This window comes from Moschus berezovskii, chromosome 7 (genome assembly GCF_049115385.1).
Source record: "Moschus berezovskii isolate FMDL1 chromosome 7, NW_MosBer_1.0, whole genome shotgun sequence".
Lineage (NCBI taxonomy): Eukaryota > Metazoa > Chordata > Mammalia > Artiodactyla > Moschidae > Moschus > Moschus berezovskii.
Window position 1 is genome coordinate 14,229,753 of NC_142466.1, and position 23,873 is coordinate 14,253,625.

The following is a 23,873-nucleotide window of genomic DNA, read 5'->3' on the forward strand; positions in this document are numbered from 1 at the left end:
TGTTATATTACACTTCCTTGTCTCCAGATAAAGAACCTGCCTTTTTCTACCATGAATTTCTAAACTTCCACAACTATTCTGTGGTCAATTTCTAGATGGAAACAAGATTACTACCTTACTCAAGTTTTATCTGGCTTTATTAAGTCATATACAATTAAAATATTGGGTAGAACAACAGTTATCAAATTAATATATGCCTCCTACTTTAATAATCACTAGATCTGTTAGATCTGATGACAGAGCTAAAAGAAAAATTAGAAGTTTAGTGAAATTCTTGACATTTGTTAATATTCTACTTTAAGAATTCAGAGCAACAACAACCAAAAACAAATGTGCATGATGTCATACATTATATAAAAACACACTTGCCAAATGTGATGGGAAACATACTAACCAAAAATAGGCTAAGTTAAAAAATATGATAGAGCCAAATGATGAAATTTAATGCAGTAAAAAGTTACTGTTGTTGTAACAATGCAATATGGAAATATGTATATAACTGCATCATAATTAACCCAAAGCTAAATTTAAAAGGGAAAAAGACAATTACAGGCGTGTTCTTATTATAACTATGAAAAAATATTCATACCAAAATAGACTAGAAAGAAATACATAAAATCATAATCATGATTATATTACAGTGGTGAGAATACACAAATATTTTTTTTATTTTTCAAGTTTTTATATAATAGGTTCACATTACTTTAAAAACAAAAATACACACCTTTTAAAAAGGAAAGCAAACGATTCAAAGAAAAAAATAAGCATCTGCATTGTTTGAGTTACACGCCACTAAATATCATTTTTTTTTCTGTTTTCAAGTGAATTGTTTGCTACTAGTGAATGTAACTGGGCTTCCCTGGTGGTTCAGATGGTAAAGAATCTGCCTACAATGCAGCAGTGAATATGACTAGGTATTTACTGAGTATTCCTAAAAATTGACCATCTTCAAGTCTCTGGAACAAGGATTCACTATTAATTTTATTTCATTGCATTTCTGAGATAAGGGGACTATATTAGTCAGAGTTTTCTGAAGAAACAGAACCAACAGGATTTAAACAGATCTATAGAGAGAGATTTATTATGAAGAATTGGATCCTAAGTTATGGAGGCAAGGAAGTCCCATGAGCTGCAGTCGGAAAGCTGGAGGCCCAGGAAAGGCATAATCTCAGTCCAAACCTGAAAGTCTGAGAGTCAGGGAATACAATGATACGAATCCCAGTCTAAGTTTGAAGGCTGATAACCAGGAGCACTGATGTTTGAGGGCAGGAGGAGATGGGTGTCCCAGCTCAGACACAGTAAATTCACCCTCCATCTCCTTTTTGTTCTGTTTAGCCCCTCAGTGGACTGGATGATGCCCACTTACACTGGTGAGGTTGATCTATTCCATGTACTGACTCAAATGCTAAGCTCTTGTAGAAACTCTCATGGACACATCCAGAAATGATGCTTTACCGGTTTTCTGGGCATCCCATAGCCAGGTCAAGCTGACACATAAAATGATCAGTCATGGGACTGATGAGAGGGAATCTCTGGAGAAGGATGGGTGAAAAAGGAGCTGGGCAGTATTACTGCATAGAAAAGGCCACAAAGCCATCCAAGAAATGGGCAGTGTGCAAGCTGAAGGCACCTTAGCTTCTGAAGTTTGGTAGTCTGTGGGGGTCACTGAATAAAATATTTCCGTATCTCACAGTGACTAACAATGATGGTATCAAAGAGTGCTGCACACTTTCAGTATTCTCCACACATAGTATGTTGCTATTGTTTAGTCACTAGGTCGTGTCCAACTCTTTTGTGACCCCATGGACTGTAGCCCTCCAGGCTCCATGGGGTTCTCCAGGCAAGAATACTGGAGTGGGTTGCCATTCCCTTCTCCAGGAAATCTTCCCAGAACAGGGATGGAACCCATGTCTCCCACACTGCAGGTGGATTCTTTACCGCTGAGCCACCAGGGAAGCCCACACATGGTATATAACGGGCTATTTTAGCAGCCACCTTACCCTGATCATTGTCTACAGTCCTATTGTCTATGGCCCCAGAGTCTAAATCTCCTATGTCTTCACTACATCCTCATGATACAGATTCATAAAACTTAAAATGACCAAACAAAAATTTATTGAAGGTAGAGAAATAGTTACCTCCCCCTTTTCGTTTATTGGGGATCAAGAAAAGAACTCTGATAGCAAGGAGAATGAACTGGCTCCATCTGGGCAAAGGTCTCCAAGACAGGTATGGCTGAACTAATGTCCCAGGGTATATAACTAAGGTTGATATTTCTAAAGAAGTATTTAACTTAGGATAGGGGTGGCTGTAAGAATAAAACTCCTTGAAGCAATCAGATGTTTTATCTAGTAGCTTCCAGTATAACCTAAGCATTCTTTTATTTGCCTTTGAGTATGTGTGTGTTTAAACAAATAAAGGTTTCTTAATGGCAGAATGTCTCAGAATTTATGGGTCTAGTAAGCAACATGAATATCACCTAAAATATGTTTTATTTAAAATATTTTAACCTTTTATTATAAATAAACCAGATACAGAAAAACCACATGCAACAAATGCAGAACTCAGTGTGTTAATATACTCGAACAGTCCAGTAACCACCACCCAGGTCAAGATTTAGAACTTTGCCATCCACCCCAGAAAACCCTCCTTACATCACACCCCAATCACAACTCTCTTCCCCCAAGGCTAACCACTGTCTGAATTTTATAGTATTTACTTACTGATGATTCTTTTATCATTTTATCATTCAAGGTATCTATCCTGATACTACAGTTTGGTCCTATTCATTTTAAAAATCTGATTATGTCTTTAAAGTTCTTTCAGTGGACAGGCTCCCACTCCATTCTGAAGAAAACACGAGCCACTTGACCTGCAGAATTTCCCACAGTGTAGATTTTGCCAATTGCATTCTCTCGGTGTAATTCAACTGTTCCTCATTATTTTCTGCAAATTTGCTGCTGGATCCAGAGGTGTGATCCACACTCAGATTTCATCCTTTGGCAAAACTATGGATGGTACTTCCCTCGTAGCTCAGCTGGTAAAGATTCTGCCTGCAATGCGGGAGACCTGGGTTCGATCCCTGGATTGGGAAGATCTCCTGGAGAAGAAAAGGCTACCCACTCCAGTATTCTGGCCTGGAGAATTTCGTGGACTGTATAGCCTATGGGGTCGCAAAGAGTCGGACACGACTGAGCCATTTTCACTTAACATTTTCACTTCACTATGGGTGGTACTATGGTATATTTTTAACTTTTTAAAAGTTTTTCCAGCTTTATTGGTATATAATTGACATATGACATGTAAGTTTACTGTACAGAATGTCATCACATACTTGACACACAAACATACTGTGAAATAATTAAAACAATAAGGTTAGTTAACACATTTATCACCTCACACGATTCCAATTTTTTGTAGTGAGAATATTTAAAACCTACTCTCTCAGCAACTTTCGATTATACAGTATTATTAGCTATAGTTACCATGGGGAATTAGATCCCCAGAATTTACTTATCACTAGAAGTTTGTATTCCCCACACACAAACTCTGGAAACCACCATTCTACACTTTGTTCCAATGAACGTGGCTGTTTCTTTAGATTCCAATATAAGTGAAATTATACAGTATTTGTCTTTCTCTCTATGACTTATTTCATTTAGGATAATGCCTGAAAGGTCTAGCGTGTTGTCACAAATGGCAGAATTCCTGTTTTTCATGGCTTTTTACGGTTTTTATAATTATTATTATAATCATAATAATTATTCCATTACTTTTGTGTACATATTTACACACACATCAGTAACACACCATTTTATCCATTAATCTGTTGATAACCACTTAGGTTGTTTCCATCTGTTGGCTATGATGGATAATGCTGAAATGAACATGGGAGTAGAGCTATCTCTTTAAGACAGTGATTTCGTTTTCTTCAGATAAATAACGCAGAAGTGGGACTAGTTGATTATATGGTAGTTCTACTTCTAATTTCTGAAGAACTTCCACACTGCTTTCCATAATGGCTGTACCAACTTACATTCCCACCAACAGTGCCCTAGGGTTCCCTGCTCTCCGATATATGGCACCAGCAGTAATGTTTCCGCTTTCATTTATAGCTTTGTTTATTTGAACCCTCTCTCCTTTTTACTCTCGGTTAGTCTGGCTAAAGGTTCGTCAATTTTGTTTTCTCTTTCAAGAAACCAACTCTTTGTTTCAATTATTTTTTTCTGTTGTCTTTCTACTCTCGATCCTATTTACTTCTGCTCTGATCTTTATTATTTCCTCCCTTCTGATAACTTTGGTCTTATTCTTTTTCTAAATCCTTAGGTTGTAAAGTAAGGCTGTTTCCTCAAGATCTTTCTTTTCCTTCAATGTAGGCACTCATCACTATAAACTTCCCTCTTGGAACTGCATCCTTCTATATGGATAACCAAGTATCCAAAATAAATGATTATTTATTAAATAATCTATTATTTCCTCATTTAGCTCTAATGTCATCTCTATCCTATATTGTTTTGATGATCCTGTTCATAACATATATTATGTTCCATTCATTTGTCTATTAGGAGAAGGCACAGGCAACCCACTCCAGTACTCTTGCTGGGAAAATCCCATGGATAGAGGAGCCTGGTAGGCTGCAGTCCATGGGGTCGCTAAGAGTTGGACACGACTGAGCGCCTTCACCTTCACTTTTCACTTTCATGTGTTGGAGAAGGAAATGGCAACTCACTCCAGTCTTCTTGCCTGGAGAATCCCAAGGATGGAGGAGCCTGGTGGGCTGCTGTCTATGGGCTCGCACAGAGTCGGACACAACTGACGCAACTTAGCAGCAGCAGCATTTGTCTATTTCTGTACCAATAACACACTTGTCTTCATTCATGTATTCAACCAATATTTATTCATTGCCCACCAGGTGCCAAGAAGTACTCTGCTGCTGCTGCTGCTAAATCACGTCAGTCATGTCCGACTCTGTGTGACCCCATAGACAGCAGCCCACCAGGCTCCCCCATCCCTGGGATTCTCCAGGCAAGAGTACTGGAGTGGGTGCCATTGCCTTCTCCAAAGAAGTACTCCAGGCACTTGGAATACGTGAATGAATGAAACAAAGATCCTAACTTTTACAGTGCTTATATTCTAGTGGCAAAAGACAGATAATAAACAGTATAAATAATAAATAAGCATGTGATGTGGCAAGTTAGAGGTAAGGAGCTATTTAAAAAAAAAAGAAAAGTAGAACAGGGTCAGGTGGATCAGGAGTGCTGGGGAAGGTGCAATGTTAAATAAGGTTTTGGGGTAGACCTCAAAGAGGCAGTAACCGCAACAAAGACTTGAATGCAGTGAAGAGGTCACCCACTCAGTTTTCTGGGGCACGGGGTGTTCTTGGAAAAGAAAAGCATCACCACAAAGGCACTAAGAACACGCCTGCGATGTCTGAAGTGGCAGGAAAGAAGCCAGGATGACGGGTGGAGTTGGCAGAAGCAGTGAGATACAGAGCAGTAAGCGGGGTCACACAGGGACTTGGGGGCTACTGTAAGGACTTTGGACTTTACTCTGAACGAAATGGATAACCATGGCTAAGTTTTGAGCAGGAGAGGGAAATGACATAACTCATGTTTTACGAGGTTCACTCTGGCTATTCTCTGCTGAGAGCAGAGTGGAGTGGACCAAGCAGAAAAGCAGGGAATGGTTAGGAAACCACTACTGTGATCCAAGTGAGAGACAAAGGTGGTTTACCCCAGAGAGCAGTCACACATCATGATCAGATCTGGGATACATTTTGAAGAACCAAAAGGACTTCCTGATAGCAGGGTTTGAGAGAAACAGAGAGGCAAGGATGACTCTAAGTTTACTGGTTTGAGTGCAGAACAGGGTGGGTGGAGCAGGTTTGTAGGGAAAGATCAGGGGTTGCAATCACTTGAATTTAAATGAGGCATCTTCATTTGGTAGAGCAAGTCTTCTTATCTCACACGTCTTCAAATTTTTCCTTGCTAGTCTTCACTCTTTCTGTCAACAAACATAATACAGCTGTCTATTTATTCAGGTCTTCTTGGATGTCCTTCAATACCATCTTATCGGTTTCTCCACAAAGGTCTTATATATTTTTATTACATATAGTTCTGTGTGTCTTAAGATTTGTGTCACAGAAAATAAACTTTCTATTATACCTTTTTATTGGTTAGAGCTGGGATATAGAAAACCCGCTGATCTTAATTTGCTTTTCATACACTCAGAAAACTTAGAGAACTCTCTTCCTAGTTCTAATGGTTTTACTCCACGTTCTCTTTGATTTTCTATATACTTCATACAAATGACAAATTTGTATCTCCCTGTCCAATCATTATTTTCCTTCTTTTATCTCATCCTGTTGCATTGGCTAGGACCTTCCACAAAGGCTGAATAATGCGGGTGATAGTCGAAAGCGTGATTGTTTCATCCTAATGCTAGTGAGAATGCTCCAACAAGGATGAGGCTTGCTGTAGGCTTTCGGCAGATATCCTTTTTCAGGTTAGGAACATTTCCTTCCATTCCGAGTTGTAAAGAGCTTTATGCCATGAATAAGTTTTGAGTTTTAACAATGCTTGCATCCTTTTGAGACGATCATAGAGATTCTAAATCTTTTAATCTCTCAAAGTAATATATCACACTTATAAGTTTTTCTGAACCATCCTTCAATAAACCATACCTACTCATAATGCATTTTAATATGAAAGAAATACTTTTATGAATACTTCAATGTTTTCATTTATGTTTGTAAGGAAAATATGTCATAATTTTATTTCCTTGTACGACCTTGTCCACAATTAGAATCAAGGTTATATTGGCCTCATAAAATGGATTGTTAACATTTTTTTTCTTTTTTCTCCTATTTAACACTGCATCAGAAAATTTTACTTGGTCCTTGGCGTTATAATAAACCTTTCTGAGCCATCCAGACCTGTGTCTTTGGAGAGGAGAGGGGAGGCATTAGGAAAAACTTTAATTGCTTCACTGCTATGAGTTTATTCAAGTGGTCCTATTTCTATTTCTGTTTTTAGACATTTTCATCATAGAACAAAATTTGGCTTTCAGTGATTCCTCCCCCCTTTTTTTGGTTTTCTACATCTGCTCTTTCTTTCAATTATCTTGTTTTACAGTTTACTTTTAGTCTGTTCCTTTCCTAGTTTCTTGATATGAATACTTAGGTTGTTTATTTTCAAGTGTTCTTGTTTTCTGATAAACGTCTTTAAAGCTGTACATTTTCCTCTAAGTTTTGCTTTACATGCATCCCACATACTTAAATATGTGGTACTTTCCTCGTCACTCTTTTTTAGATATTTTATAATTTCCAAGTTATTTCCTTCTAACTCAGGATTACTTAAGGTTATAAAATTTAGCTTTCGAACATATGGCCTCTTTTTTACATTGTCTTTTAATTTTTTGCATCGCACTTAGAGAACATGGTCTTTATTGTGTTCTTCCGAGATCTGTTGAGACAGGTGAGCCTTGGAGGCTTAGAGCATAAGAGGCGTCATTTACAGAACAGAACAAAACGACTCTTTAAAGAATATTTTATCTTTGGGACTTCCTTGATGGTCCGGGGTAAAGAATCCACCTGCCGATGCAGGGACACGGGTTCAATCCCTGTTCTGGGAAGATCCCACAGGCCGTGCAGCAACTAAGCCTGCACATTGCAACTACTGAGCCTGAGGGCCACAACTAGAGTCCAAGCACCACCACGAAAGATCCCGCGTGCCGTAACTAAGACCTGATGCAGCCAAATAAATAAACAGAAACTATGTCTCTTAAAAAATAGTACATGTGTAGTGACCCATGTTTCTTTCACATTTTATCCAAATGCTCCCTCTCTTCTAACTCTTTTCCCTACCGTAAGACATTACTCAGAACACAGCCATGTTCCCAGTCATTTCCAGAGCTACCTCCATGAGCAGGATCTCAGAAAGTCAGACAGGACAGCAGGAGCGACACAGCCATCCCACTCCTGAGGTCACAGGCTCCCCCTCTTTCTCAGCTCCTTTACAGTTTGACAGCTCAAGCTCACAAAGTCACTTTGCCTGTTTCAACTTGCTGTAAGGTCCACATTTACACTTGCCTTTTCATGCCTTTAAAGCAGCCTTTTTCTATTCAAACCACGTATCATCTATTTGGAAATGGCTCTGAACCCATAGGTCTAACCCCTGACCACCCAGCTAAGAAAGCTTTAGAAAGATGCATTTCCAGCACCCTACTGCGTTATCTCCACCTGGAAGGCCCCCTGACATCTTGAATTCAAAACATCTAATACTTAATTGACCAACCAAGCCAGCATCTTGTTTTGCTGTCTCTGTTTTAACGATACTGGCATTTTCCTAAACCCTTAATAGGAAATCTGGGAGTCACTGCTATTCTTCCCTTTCACTTGTCTCAGCCTCAGCAGTTTCCTGGTGTCCAGCCCCTCACACTGTCACCCCTTTGTCACCACCATCCTAGTTCCGATCAGCTGCTGCCTCTTCAACTGACCTCCCACCTCAGCTTTGCTCACTTATCCCACCGCTTTCAAATCAATTTCCATCACAGACACTTTCAAATTTGTCCTTTGTCTTTTTCAAAATCACGAATAGGTAACATGTAAGAATCTTGGGACTTGCCAGATGGTGCAGTGGAAAAGAATCTGCCTGCAATGCAGGAGCCACAGGAAACTCAGGTTCAGTCCTTGGATTGGGAAGATCCTGATAGTTTACGGTGAATGGTGTCGGATTTGTGATCTCCAAAGAAGATTTAACTTCAGGACCAGGGACCAGGCTTGACCACTCAAGAGCTTTCGTACAGCAGAGTTTTATTAAAGTATAAAAAGGGACAGAGAAAACTTCTGACATAGACATCAGAAGTGGGGCAGAGAGGGGCCCCCCTGATAGTTTTAGCAAGCTCTTTTATGTCTGTTAGAAAGTTATTAATCAGATAAGAGAGACACCTCAAGGCTGATGGAGTTTCATTCACCAGGCCCCTCTCCCACAATATGCATTTTTGAGATAGGATGGCACGAGGTGTGTCATCCGCCAGCCATAAAACAATTGATATGAATGGTTTGTTGAGCTATTATCAGCAAAAGTTAGTCTTAGGTGGAACCATTTTGAAGAAAGGCAAATTCAAAGCAAATACATAGTTTCATTAATATAGCTTAATATAGTTTCATTAATATAGCTTAAGAAAAACATTTCCATAAGAAAAATGCATTGGTTAGCTCAAGGTTTGAGAAAAGTTAAGTTCAGGTGGAACCAGGTGTCATCATAGCAACACAGAATTTTAAGAGACACTTGCAGCCTATTTCCTCCCTTTGGATACCCCTGGCCTTCCTGCCTGTTAACCTCTTAACCACCTGGAGGAGGGCATGGCAACCCACTCCAGTATTCTTGCCTAGAGAATCCCATGGACAGAGAAGCCTGGCCAGCTACAGTCCTTGAGGTCACAAAGAGTCGGACTCAACTGAGAGACTGAACACACACACACACCATATTAAATTCAGTAAGATGCTTTACTTATTACAACTTTTACTTGAAAACTATACAATTTTAACACACCTTCTGATAGTAAAGAAACCATATAGCAATCAGAATCTGATTGATATTATCAGTGTCTGGTGACACTTAATCACCTTCTGTCTACGTCATTCCTAACACTGCTTTAATTTTATTAAGTATTCTTTGCAGTCTCGTCCCACATTTAAAACATGTCCATATAGACACATCTGCCACACTGTGCTGCTGTTTCCATGATGAATGCAGCCAGAGGACTTTAGACATGTTGCTGTGTTTCACCCTCTACCCTGGGAATAGCCTCTGAAGAGCAGTAGATCTTTATTCACCAACAGGATTCAAGAATGAGAATTTCAAGGTTGTAAGGGACCTGATCTCTCACATAGCTTAAAGGCCCTGCTGGTATTTTTTTTTTTAAGATTTTTTTTTTAATGCAGACTATTTTTAGAGTCTTTATTGAATCTGTTACAATACTGCTTCTGTTTTATGTTGTGGTTTTTTTTTTTAGCCCCAGGGCATGTGGGATCTTAGGTCCCCAACCAGGGATAGAACCTACAACCCCTGCATTGGAAAGCAACGTCTTAACCACTGGACCACCAGGGAAGTCCCGAGACCCTGCTATTAATATCATCAAAATATTCCTCAGCACCATGGCAAACAGTTCAACTGCCATTAACCTTGAAGCAGTCCAGTCTCCCCCTGCAGATCTAACAACATTTAGGAAGCTCTTTCCTCCACTAAGCCAAAACCCTAGAGTGCTCCCTCCTTCGCTCTGATCCTCTCCTGTGAGGTCATACAGGACAAATTTAGCCCCTCTTCCTCCGGACAACTTTTCAACCCTTTGGCCATCTGAAGGCTCTGGTAACTCCATGCACCTCCTCTTGTAAGCTGATTACAAGCATCTCCATCTGTTCCTCATTACACATATTTCTGCATCCGCTCACCATGTGCTTTCCTCAGAGTGTGCACAGTGTCTCACAGTGGGCCCCTTCAAGGACAGTGGCGCCACAACCACTCCCCAGGATTGGGCTGATGAGGCAGTGGTGCCCTGGACAGGATGACCCTGGCCATGTCAGCACCGGAAAGCCTATAGCTTTCACCAACCAGCTCATTGGGAGCATCATGGTCCTCCCAGCTGCTGGTAATCAAGTGGTTGCTAGCTGGACTAGAGGAAAATCAATGATGGATCGACAGCAGCACTTCGATTCAGGAGAAGCACGCTCTTCCTGAGGAGGTGAACACAAGGCTGAAGACCAAGCCAGGTTAGAGTGAGCGGTCCATTTTATCAGGGCCTGACAAATATGCTCAACAGCTCGCCTGGGGCAAAGAAAAGAAAACCTTAAGAAAAAAAAAAAATAGCATTCAGTTTTCCTAGGAAGCAACCTTTAGTATTTCTCTATTTCCTGGAGATGTCTGTTCATGGGCCCTGCCTTCTCTAGGCACTTGCAATTTTGTTTTTCCTTCTACAGTGGGTGAGAAATTGATGGAATTTCAGTGAACAAATGAACACGACATTTGCCAGTGGGTGCTGATCAACACAGCAGAAGGCCTTCAGTTCGAGCTGAATCCTAAGAGAAAATGTAGGACATGTGGAGGCAGAAAAGAAATTTCAGAAGAAGGAATTTTCCTGAAAGGCCGCCCAGATACTCTGCAACCACAAAGTACAATGGGACCCTCTTCTTATCTTTTCTGAGAAACAGAAAAACATTAAAGGGAGGCTCAGGTCAGCCTGGATCATTCCACTTCATCAAGAAGGAATGGTATGGTACAGTTGGTAGGAGAGCTGGTAAAAATCATCTCTATGGTTCCTGTTGCTCTTAAGATAAAGCGCAATTTCCTTAACCTGGCTAACTGGGTGGGTAGTGAGGCCAGCTAACAACAATGAGGATTAAGTTTAGCAGAAGAAAGAAATTATTATCTATTGGGTGCCTACTATGATATGGCCATTGTGACTCTATAAAATGCACATAGTCTATACCACTGAGACCTGCCTTGTGAGAAAGTTATCCTTATTTTCATTTAATAAATGATGATTCCAGGATGCAGACTGTAATGATTTCCTAGTGAGAAGTAGAGCTAGGATCTGAACCCAGGTCTGAGTCCATCTCAACACACTGTCACCATGGAACCAGGGAAGGAGGAACAATGCCTCCTAAAAGGAGGTAAGAGAGCGAACTGGGAACAAGGTGGCCTTTAGAGAAGCAGACCCTCCCCACTGTATACTCATCCATGTTTATTAATCTTTGTTGTTGTTTTTCCCTCACTAAGTCTTTACGCCCATGCAAAACTTTATTCCTTGGTCCTGATTTGAGCCTTGCGTTTGACCCTCCAGTTTTGGCATTTATTTTGACTACCCCCCAATAATATTTCATCAAACTTATGGCTATTATTTCCTCAAATATGTATTTCTGCCCCAGTATCTCTCTCTGGGCTCCTTCTGACACTCCAATTACACATACATTAGACCAACTAACATGGTCTCATAATCATCAAGGCTCTCTTCATTTTTTAAAATTATTTCTTCTCTCTGTCCCTTTGTATAGATAATTTCTATTGACTTGTCTTCAAGTTTACTGATCACTTCTAATGTAAAGTCCAATCTCCGGTTAAGATAATCCAGTAATAGCTCTTTAAATTGCAGATGTTGTGTTTTTCAGTCCTAGAAATTCTGTTTTATTTTTTATAGTTTACATTTCTCTGCTGATACTACTCTATTACCCCACTCTGTCCATCTTTTTCCTGTAAATTGCTTCATGTATTTATAATATCTATTTTAGGTCCTTGTCTGCTAATTTAAACATTGGACTCATCTCTGGGTCTGCTTCTATTGACTTTTTTCCTTTAACTATTAATCTCTTTTGTTTGTTTCTTTCTATTACTCCTTCCTTATGGAATGTTTCCCACTGACTTACAGGTACTCTAGCCACCCTTAGACTTCCCCTTCAGCCTAGTAAGGGAGACACTTTCTATGTGCCTGCTTGCTCTTACTCTTTTAAATAAGCAACTGTGAACATGTGGAAGTGCCCTCAGGGGAAAAGATGGTTCAGTGTTGTGCTTACCAAGTTTGTTTCTCTTATTTCAAGAACTGTGTTCCCTCCAGGTTCTGCCCAGAGCCATATATGGATGCTCTTCAGTAGCTCAGATGGTAAAGAATCTGCCTGCAATGCAGGAAACCTGGGTTCGATTCCTGGGTCAGGAAGATCCCCTGAAGAAGGGAATGGTTACCCACTCCAGTATTCTGGAGAATTCCATGGACAGGGGAGCCTAGCGGGCTATAATCCATAGGGTCACAAAGAGTTGGACATGACTAAATGCCTAACACACACACATAATGGTTTTACAATATTGTGTTAGTTACTGCTGTATGACAACATGAATCAGCTATACATATATACATATGTGTATATATACACACCCTCTCAGACCTCCCTCCCATCCTTTGAGGTCATCATAGAGTACTGGCTAAGCTCCCTGTGCTATATTTTCTTGCCCTTAAAATTAAAAAAAAAAAAAAACTGTTGCATTGGGCATACAAATTTCATTCATAGCAATTACGTTACTTTTATTTATTTACTTATACACAGTATTATTCCAAAAGAATTTGAGACAACTTACCAAAAGAACATATTAAATAATAATAAAAATAAAATGAGACAAAAAATGAGTCAGTAAATAGCTCCCCTTCTTGAATCTCAAAATGTTTGGCAGTGAGAACCACAGACAGTTTTACCTACTCTGTCTGTGAAAACTGGAAAGCAGAGAAAGCGCACTCTGATAAATATGTCTCCTGTTACCTCCAACACACTCACAATATTAAGCCAAAAACATTAAAAAGAGCTCCAGGTGAGACAGCCCAGCTGTTAGACTTTGCAGTGGGCAGCATTCCTGAGAGGGCTTTGTCACTTCTTGGATCCTCATACATTTTCATCATTTTGGTATTCTTAAAGCATGTCACCTCTAGAAGCAAGCCAGCCCTGAGCCCTTAGGCCCTCTCTGGAGTTGATTTTACACCCTGGCTGTGGAAGTTCAGGACTGGGACATGCCCGAGAGCATCTGGTCACAAGATCTGGGGAGAGAACTGGACGGAAGACGGTGCCCCTCAGATCCAGCTTTGCTGGAGACATAACCTTCTGCCACCTGACCACGTGCCTTTTTCTTTGTTTTACCCAAATCTGTTGAGGCAATCTGTCTACCGTGATTGTATTTTCAAATGTTTGACCAAATGGTTACAAATTTTAATAAGTTGATTAAATGCCCAAGTGAAAATGGTCATTCAGTCCAATTAAAGAGGTTTCCATCACTTGTTAAATCACTTTTGACTTAAGCAACTATACTTATGCTTCTGACTCAGAAATATACATTTAATCCATGTTCAGATACGTGGAGCAAAACGGTAAACGTAGGGAAAAAAATGAAGTTGCTTTCCTAATCAACTGGAGGTCGAGGTAACCAAATTGTTGATAAAGGGAAGTTTCTTTTTTTAGAAATATTCTAGGCCATAAATAAAGGGAAATGCAAGAATTTAAATACCACCATCTTGCAGCTTCTAATAAAATAACAGATTAAGACAATGATCATTAGGGGCCGCTGACTTCACCAAAAGAGAGAGAACTGGTTATTCAATGCCTCCTGGATGCTTACACACCCCACCTATGGATTCTGATCAGTCTTCTAATTTATGATTTGCAGAAAATACAGAGGCTTTAGAAGCATGTTCATGCAATCCAGGCTGAAGGAGACAGTACCAGAATAAATGATCTAGTTTTTTTAAACAAATTATAAGGAAAAATAGATAGAAGGGCGAATTTATAGACTAACAGAGACTAAATCAATTGCAGTATATGGACTCTCTTTGGATCTTGATTCGAAGGGATGGTTTGAAAAACCATATATAAGACAAGAGTAGAAATGCGCACTCATGGGATGTTTGATGATATTATGGAACTATCGTTTGAGATATGATGATAGCACTGTGGTACGTTTTCTTAAAATCTGCTCTTAGCAAGAGACATGTGCCTAACTGTTCCTGGATGCAGTGACGTGACACCTGAGATCTGCTGTGAGACAACCGGGATGGAGAAGAGACTGTGAGTAGGGACAGACATGAAGCACGTTAGCCCTGAGTGATGACTGCTGAAGCTGAGTTAGTGAGGCTTCACTACATTAGTCTACTTTTCCACATGGTTGAGATTTTTCATAATAAAGGATGAAAATTTAGATATTTTTTAAAACTCCACTGAAAGAAATAACAGTGCCCAAGCTCAGTCACTCAGCTGTGTCTGACTCTCTGTGACCCCGTGGACTGTAGCCCGCCAGGCTCCTCTGTCCGAGGGATTCTCCAGGCAAGAATACTGCAGTAGGTTGCCATTCCCTGCTCCAGGAGATCTTCCCCACCCAGGCAACGAACCCGGGTCTCCTGCATTGCAGGTGGATTCTTGACCGTCTGAACCGTCGGAGAAGCCCATCACCTAACTCCAAAGATGTCCGTGAATTCTGAATTCTTCAGGGACTTCTCTGCAACTTTTGGCCGGAGGGTGTGCTTACTTTCTGGTTCTTACAAGTGTTCCACGTGGTTGGGGTTGATGGATATGTGATCTCCAGACCAGTCAAGGCTTATTTTATCAGACACTATTTGACCCACTGCTTCCTACCATGGGTGCAGTTGATTTCTCCAGACACAGAAATCCCCACCCACCTCCAGCTGCCATGCTCTCACCTTTCCTACCCCAGGATGGGCGTCTCCGACACGTCTGTGCCTTCTGGACCAGGACCAGGGCCAGGACAATCCTGGGCAGTGCCACACACAACAAAAGAAATTTTCAACAAGGGACTTTGAAAAATCTCTCCCCGCCTTGCCCCTGTTATTAGACTTTTCCATACTCAAAAAGTAAATGAAAGCTGAGATCATTACACACATGCAAAAGATACATAAAATAAAATGTGTCTTAAAGCATGTCTCCACATGATCAGCTACATGTCCCTTAAAGGTGTTTCAGATTACCCTGGGGAAGGCCTTTTGGCTTCCCCAAGTGCCGCCTCACTTCAGAAGTTCGCGCCAGTGAGCAGCCTGCTGTTCTAACTGTCTTGTGAATTTAGATTGTTTAGTTAATTATAAACACATTTCAAAGTCATTCTTTCTGGCCTTTTTCTTGGAATGAGTGACTGCCGCTCCGCAACCCACAGAATGGTCTTCCATAGTTTTCAGTCAAGGTTCAGCGAGAAATATGCCACACCGGGATTTGATTATTTACCAACATAATGTTGGATCCTGGCCAATGAGACACCAATATATTTTTCCTTTGAAGTCTGACATATTGCCTGCTGCTTTCAATGCTGTGTTCTTGGCCAGGAGACAAAATAACTGTGGCTGTTTCAAAAATCACCTCTGATTCAAGTCAGGGTGGGGAGGGGGGTGCAGATATCTTATGATTGGTTCATCTTACAGACAATGAGCTCTTCTCCTTCAGAAGGTATGTCCCCCAAGGTGGGGCGTGTCTATGGGCCTCTGACAGCCACTGGCCCCTACTCTGGGATCAGTCCTCACACACAGCTAGTTGGGAAAGAGTTTAGCAAATTCTTGGCTCTGTGGCTAGAAACAGAGAAATGTAACAAGATCACAGTACATTCTCATGATGTCTTGGGTTGTCTTTTGCTTCCTCTTGAACAGGTTTTGTAGTAGGTTGAGTTCCCAGAGTTATCTCTGCCAGAATCAGTTCAGTTCAGTCGCTCAGTCGTATCTGACTCTTTGTGACCCCATGGACTGAAGCATGCCAGGCTTCCCTGTTCATCACCAACTCCCAGAGCTTACTCAAACTCATGTCCACTGAGTTGCTGATGCCATCCAACCATCTCATCTTCTGTCATCCCCTTCTCCCACCTTCAATCTTTCCCAGCATCAGGGTTTTTTCAAATGAATCAGTTCTTTGCATCAGGTGGCCAAAGTATTGGAGCTTTAGCTTCAGCATCAGTCCTCCCAAAGAATACTCAGGACTGATTTCCTTTAGGATTAACTGGTTTGATCTCCTTGCAGTCCAAGGGACTCTCAAGAGTCTTCTCCAACACCACAGTTCAAAAGCATCAATTCTTAGGCGCTCAGCTTTCCTTATAGTCCAACTCTCACACCCATACATCACTACTGGAAAAACCATAGCTTTGACTAGACAGACTTTTGTTGGCAATGTAATGTCTCCGCTTTTTAATATGCTATCTAGGTTGGTCATATCTTTTCTTCCAACGAGCAAGCATCTTGTAACTTCATGGTTGCAGTCACCATCTGCAGTGATATTGGAGCCCCCCAAAATAAGGTCTGTCACTGTTTCCACTGCTTCCCCATCTATTTGCCATGAAGTGATGGGACCAGATGCCATGATCTTAAGTTATCTGAATGTTGATCTGCCAGGCTGGGGGGGGGAGCCTAAAACCCAGAATAACCTTAAGAATTCACTGAGCTACTGCTGTTGTTGTTTGGTATCTATCATTTCCTGACCACTACAGCCTCTCATTGCAGAATTTTACCTCTCATCAAACTGCCTAGATGGGGGTTTCTAAATGATAGCATCAAAGAATTTACAGTTAGAAGTAATTTTTTTCAAAATGGTTTAACACGCTGAAACAAAGACAATTCTCATTAATTGAGAAGAAAACCTCTTAAAAGTTATTTACTTCCACTTCCCAACTATGTAGAATTGATTTCTCATTTGAAGACCTCTACTGATGAAGTGAAACTGCAAAACTTTGGCCACCTCATGCGACGAGTTGCCTCACTGGAAAAGACTCTGATGCTGGGAAAGGTTGGGGGTGGGAGGAGAAGGGGACGACAGAGAGTGAGATGGCTGGATGGCATCACCGACTCTGTGGACATGAGTTTGAGTGAACTCAGGGAGTTGGTGATGGACAGGGAGGCCTGGCATGCTGTGATTCATGGGGTCATGAAGAGTCAGACACGACTGAGCGACTGAACTGAACTGAACTGAACTGATGAAGAGTTCACTACCCTACATCACTGGACAATGTGTGTTAGTTGCTCAGTTGTGTACGACTCTGTGCAACACCATGGACTGTAGCCCACCAGGCTCCTCTGTCCATGGGATTCTCCAAGCAAGAATACTGGAGTGGGTTGTCATGTCCTCCTCCAGGAAATCTTCCTGACCCAAGGATCAAACCCGCATCTCCTGTATCTCCTGCACTGCAGACGGATTCTTTATCCACTGAGCCACCAGGGAAGCCCCATTGGACAGTACTAGTACAATATTAGAATTGCAAAGGTATAATCAGATAATTCCCCATCTCTTACTTAAGTGCTATAAGCCAGGTATAAATATGAATTAACTGTTCATTTCAGGTCATTCAAAAGAATATAACAACAGCCAGGTATAAATATGAACGAACTATTCATTTCAAGTCATTTAGAAAGAATATAACAACAGCCAGGTATGCTGAGTAAAATCTTGAAAGTTAGTGTAACTACTGGTATTGATGCTATGTGGCACATAATGTAAGGCTACTGCATTGGAATTTTTCACTTATTTCCTTTTCTATCTCTAAGTTCATTATTTTTCAATGCAACTTTACTCAATGTGTATTTATTATTCTTGGCACAATAGCTTATAATACACACTCTCATTAGGATTCTTTTGTGTGTGTGTGCGCGCGCGCATGTGTGTGTGTGTGTGTGTGTGTGTGTGTGTGTGTGTGTGTGTGTGTATAGCAGTGCTTTATGGTGACCTAAATGTGAAGGAAATCCAAAAAAGAGGGGATATGCAGCCATGAAATTAAAAGACGCTTACTCCTTGGAAGGAAAGTTATGACCAACCTAGATAGAATATTAAAAAGCAGAGACATTACTTTGCCAACAAAGGTCCATCTTGTCAAGGCTATGATTTTTCCAGTTGTGTATGGATGTGAGAGTTGGACTGTGAAGAAAGCTGATCGCCAAAGAATTGATGCTTTTGAACTGTGGTGTTGGAGAAGACTCTTGAGAGTCCCTTGGACTGCAAGGAGATCCAACCAGTCCATTCTAAAGGAGATCAATCCTGGGTGTTCATTGGAAGGACTGATGCTAAAGTTGAAACTCCAATATTTTGGCCACCTCATGCAAAGAGTTGACTCACTGGAAAGACTCTGATGCTGGGAGGGATTGGGGGCAGGAGGAGAAGGGGACAGAGAATGAGATGGCTGGATGGCATCACCGACTCGATGGACATGAGTTTGAGTGAACTCCAGGAGTTGGTGATGGACAGGGAGGCCTGGCGTGCTGTGATTCATGGGGTCACAAAGAGTCAGACACGACTGAGTGACTGAACTGAACTGATATGTATACATGTGGCTTATTCACTTAGCTGTACAGCAGAAAATAACACAATATTATAAAGCAACTACATTCCAATAAACATTTTAAAATGAATAACATGTTTTAACAGCACCCTTTCACTCTTAAAAGTATCTGAGTTTGGATAATAAGTGTTACGATCAAGTATTGAACTCGAAAGTTTTAAAAATCTGTATCTCACTTTTTCAGATTGCACTAAAACTCTTCACATATTAAGGCTGGCGCCCCAACCCCTGATTTCTCTGCACTCTTCTCAATGAACAAATTCCTATCTTATTTGGAAATGATAACGGTTCCTGATGATGGAGTACCTTGAATAAACTGAATACCTGTTCCATACTTGAGAATGACCACTACAGGGAGGCAGGGGCTCGTGCTCTTTGCCTGGGTGGAGGGGCCCCCTGTTCACTTTCATTAAGATACAAAGAGCTGGAGAGGACCCTTCAAAGTCAGCCACAGCATGTGGCCAACTGTCATGTGGATGTCCCTGTGCCAGAGGAAGCACTCCCTTTACTTGACCAGATCTCTTTCATCTTTGGGTGCCTCAGTTTTTCCTTCTCTAAAAGCGCCCAGTGATGCCCACTTCACAGGGCTGTGGTGTGATCAAAGGGCTGGCTGCCATTGGGCACTCAGCCGCCAGGAACAAAGACACTCAGTAATTGCAAAATGTTCGGGTCCACTTCTCCGGCCTGTGAAAAAGGGGCTCCCACTGACTTGAAAGAGAGCAACACACACAGACGAGGAGAAGCCCACCGGGAGAGCAGGCCTATTACCTTCATTATCATTGTCCTAAAGTGCGGAGGAAAGAAAAGAGCCATGAAAAAGTTAAAGAACAGTGATCACAGAAAAATAAGACAAGGGTAAAGCTAACTGGGCCACAAAAGAGAGCCTGAAAAAAATGAACGTCTTGTCTTAAAAATAATCTTTGAAGACTGCATGCCAAAAACAGCTTTTAAGGAACTGTCCATACATTATCTGGTCACTTGACATAATAACACATTCACACATTTCTTAGAATGAAACCTGCCCTTGACCCTCACTGCACCCTTCTTTATATCACCCATCCTAAGCTAAATGCTAATGGGTTAAATTTAAAAGTTTCTATTTAGACAGCATTCTGTAAGGTATATTCAAATGATTAACTGATAGATAATGAAACGGGAATAGCTGATACTCTCTTGGCATAAAATACTAAAGCCTTCCCAGGCTAAAGAATGAGTGTGGACGAGTACACAGTGCCACCGTTGCTTTGGTGACCTCACAGGCAAGTTGATATAAGACATTCTCCTGCACATTAATGCCTGCTACTAAGATCAGATGGGGGGAAATGATAAATAGTAGGAGATGTCACTCCAAGTGGTGTTTTCCCGGCAAAAGCTGTGTCTCAAGAGTCCTTCAGAGCACTCTGGAAATGCATAGAAATTCACAAATCAATTTGCTAAATTGACTTGGCTGGAAATCATGCTTTTGTGCATGGATGATCTAGCCGAAAGGCAATTCTGACTCTCCCAGACTCTCCCAGGACTCCTGTAACCAGAGCCAAGTGTCCGGGGACATGGGGAAAAGAGTGTGGACTTCCGGTCAGTTAGACCTGGGCTCACATTCGAGCTCCATCATCTCTCTGGCTGAGGGACTTGTGATAAGTCATATGAGCTCTCTGAGAAGGGGATAATGTACTCTGACCAGCTTTACAAGGTACTGTGAGGACCAAATGCCCAAGCCGTGTCAAGAAGCTGCAGTTACTCTTACTTTTTCAGAACAACTATAAGTAACCTGAATGACAGAACCCCACCCCAAAACCCATCCACTCCCCAGCGCAGGCCAGGCGGACAAGTTACATCAAGAGAGGACAGTTTTGAAAGCACAAATATCAAATGTTTGCTTGCAGTTAACCAAAGCAGGGGCCTTCATTTAAGCACCTGGAAGAGGCAAACTGCAGTTCTAATAAAGCAAAAGTCCTCAGATGTCAGGGGATGTTATTCTGGTTTACAATCTGTGTAATTCTGCACTGGTAGAGGTTAGGTACACGATTTGTTTCTTTTAAAAGCACACCCCTTGGCCATTCACAGTGGGCTTCCCAGGGAGGCTGCAGCCAGATGAGCCTATGGCCCGGAGTGCAGAAGATGCGGAAGCCAAGGGGAGAGTCTCAGAGTACTCCATCAGCCTCCCCACCCCACAGCTGAGAGAACTGAGGCCAGGAGCGGGGGAGCTGCTGGCCAGCCAAACAGTGAAGGCCTTGGGTTAGGGTTTTCAGGGAAGGCACTCCAAAGCAAACCTTTCACAATCGTACAGTAATAATAACCTCGCTACAGAGCTTTATGCACTGATAGTTTCAATTATGTGCCCAACAACATTATCAGTCCTTTGGGAGAGAGTCTTTCCTAAAATATCAGGATAGGAGGAAATCTAAGACCAGTCAGTCTCATTTCGCATTTCCCAGTTCGACATGGAACCTAGCTTCTAACCTAGTTTCTGGGGTTCACAAAGCTAAAAGACACCGAAAGAGCCCTTTGAACAATTATATGACTCCTGTCGTCCCCTGGTAACAGACACTCAGCTTGGCCTATAACTTGAGTAAAAATGCCAAAAGCTGATCGCCGAAGAATTGATGCTTTTGCACTGTGGTGTTGGAGAAGACTCTTGAGAGTCCCTTGGACTGCAAGGAGATCCAACCAGTCCATTCTAAAGGAGATCAATCCTGGGTGTTCATTGGAGGGACTGATGCTAAAGATGAAACTCCAAAACTTTGGCCACCTCATGCGAAGAGCTGACTCACTGGAAAAGACTCTGATGCTGGGAGGGATTGGGGGCGGGAGGAGACAGGGACGGCAGAGAATGAGATGGCTGGATGGCATCACCAGCTCGATGGACATGAGTCTGGGTAAACTCCAGGAGTTGGTGATGGACAGGGAGGCCTGGCGTGCTGTGATTCATGAGGTCGCAAAGAGTCGGACACGACTGAGCGACTGAACTGAACTGAACGTATTTTCTCAGAGGAAACTCAACAAATCAAATAGTGAGCATACATCTTATAGTAATAATTAATGCAAGGAGATCAAATCAGTCAATCCTAAAGAAAATCAACCCTGAATATTCATAGGAAGGACTGATGCTGAAGTTAAACCTCCAATATTTTGGCCACCTGACACAAAGAGCCGACTCACTGGAGCCGACTCTTTCCCTTCTTCTGGGAAGACTGAAGGCAAAAGGAGAAGGGGGCGACAGAGGATAAAATGGTTAGACAGCATCGCCGACTCAGGAGACGTGAATCTGAGCAAACTCCAGGAGATAGTGACGGACAGGGGAGCCTGGCGTGCTCCAGTCCATGTGGTTGAAAAGAGTCAGACACAACTTAGTGACTGAACAACAACAAATGCTTTTTTCTACAAAAACCAGATACTCCATTTAAATTTCTGGGCATAATAACTTCTAATTACTGACCAGTATATTTTAAAAGGTGACAGCCCACACAGAGCAAGATTTACAAACACCTGGGCAGAAGTGGATCCCTGTTTCATAACTCTCCAGGGTTAATCATCAGTGATGACTAACTCTGGGATTAGGGAAACATTTTATCCTGAATATGCTAATTTAGAGACACTGTTGTCAGGAGGCTAATTTCTGGCTCAAAGACACTTCAGTGCTTAAAGCAATTTTACATCAAAAGCCCTTGCAGGAGACTTCCATCAAGACCAGAGGGGAGATGGAAGCTGGAGGGGGTGTGAAGTCAGGGGAATTCAGGGCTTTAGGATGAAAGAGATCAGAGAATGTGTCTAAAGGCTAAGGGGAAGGAACCAGAGAAACAAACAAACAAAAAAACAGGAATATGCTCAATTCATAATGGAGGAGAAAGAGACCATTCAATTAGATTGATCTCTGTGGAATAACATCTCAAAGTTATTTGAACCCCAGCTTTTATACACATACATATGTATGCATAGTGTGTGTATATACACATATAGGCTTCCCCGGTGGCTCAGACAGTAAAGAATCTGTTTGCAGTGCAGGAGACCTGGGTTCAGGAGGACCCCCTGGAGAAGGGAATGGCAACCCACTCCAGTATTCTTGCCTAGAGAATCCCATGGACAGAGGAGCCTGGCAGGCTACAGTCCATGGGGTCGCAAAGAGTTGGACACGACTGAAGTGACTGAGCATGCATATATATATGTATATGGAAAAAATCTTTCCGAGGGAAGAAAAACTCAACTCCTAAATTATCAGGTTAATTCAGAGTGTGGACACAGAATAGTAAATATACAGTTTGATATTTGACTTGCAAAGTGAGGAAGGAAAGCATACTAAATTCCATAGAATAGGCTTTTCTGATCCCAGAAATACTAAGAACTCGATAATTTTTTGGCTGCAACAACTTGTAAATATCTAGAAGAGCCCAGATTTTGAAGCCCCGAGGACACTTGCTAAAACTCAGAAATTTGGCACGAGTCTTTGCACACAATTTGGGTTTTCTTTCAGAATTGATATCTTACCAAATAGAGCCATCTGTGTTCCCTCTGGGAAAGGTTCAACTGTTCTGTTGCCATTGACATGATGTTTGGCTAGAAAAAAAGAAAGAAAGAAAGAAAATCAAGTTAAGTGTAAAGTTCTACACACATACTAACACATGTCATTAAATGTGTCAGAGCCTATTTCCCATTTTTAGTTAGAAACGGCATTAAAGTTCACCCTCTTAAGAGAGTTTCAATAATTATTTTTTTTAATCTCAGTTACAAGAAAGCCCAGAGATGGCCTCATTCAGGCATGGCATTTCACAAGTGAGCACTCCCAGGCCCGAGTATGTGCAGAGCCGTGCAGCTGGGGGTGGCAAAGTCAGCCATCCTAGAAGCTCCTGACTCCCGGCCAGAGGGTCCCTCTGTGCCAGGACATGCCCTGGAGAACAAAGGGAGCATGGGGCTCCACGGTGAACTGCGGTGGCTTTCCCTGAGGACTGCTGATGATCAGAAGTAAGCTGTAAAGACTACAGGGTAGGGACTTCCTTAGTGGTCCAGTGGTTAAGAATTTGCCTTGCCAAGCAGGGG

At 41.7% G+C, this 23,873-nt stretch overlaps 1 protein-coding gene across 5 annotated transcripts in view; it reads right to left on the reverse strand.

Annotated features, from left to right (window-relative positions):
* The window catches only part of MSRA (methionine sulfoxide reductase A), a 376,536-nt gene that overhangs the window by 185,593 nt on the left and 167,070 nt on the right, over nucleotides 1–23,873 (reverse strand). For all 5 annotated transcript variants that reach the window (XM_055428054.2, XM_088837820.1, XM_055428052.2 and 2 more), the window contains one exon: nucleotides 23,325–23,393. In XM_055428054.2, coding sequence (XP_055284029.1) covers nucleotides 23,325–23,393 — 69 coding nt within the window. The remainder of the gene's footprint in view (nucleotides 1–23,324; nucleotides 23,394–23,873) is intronic.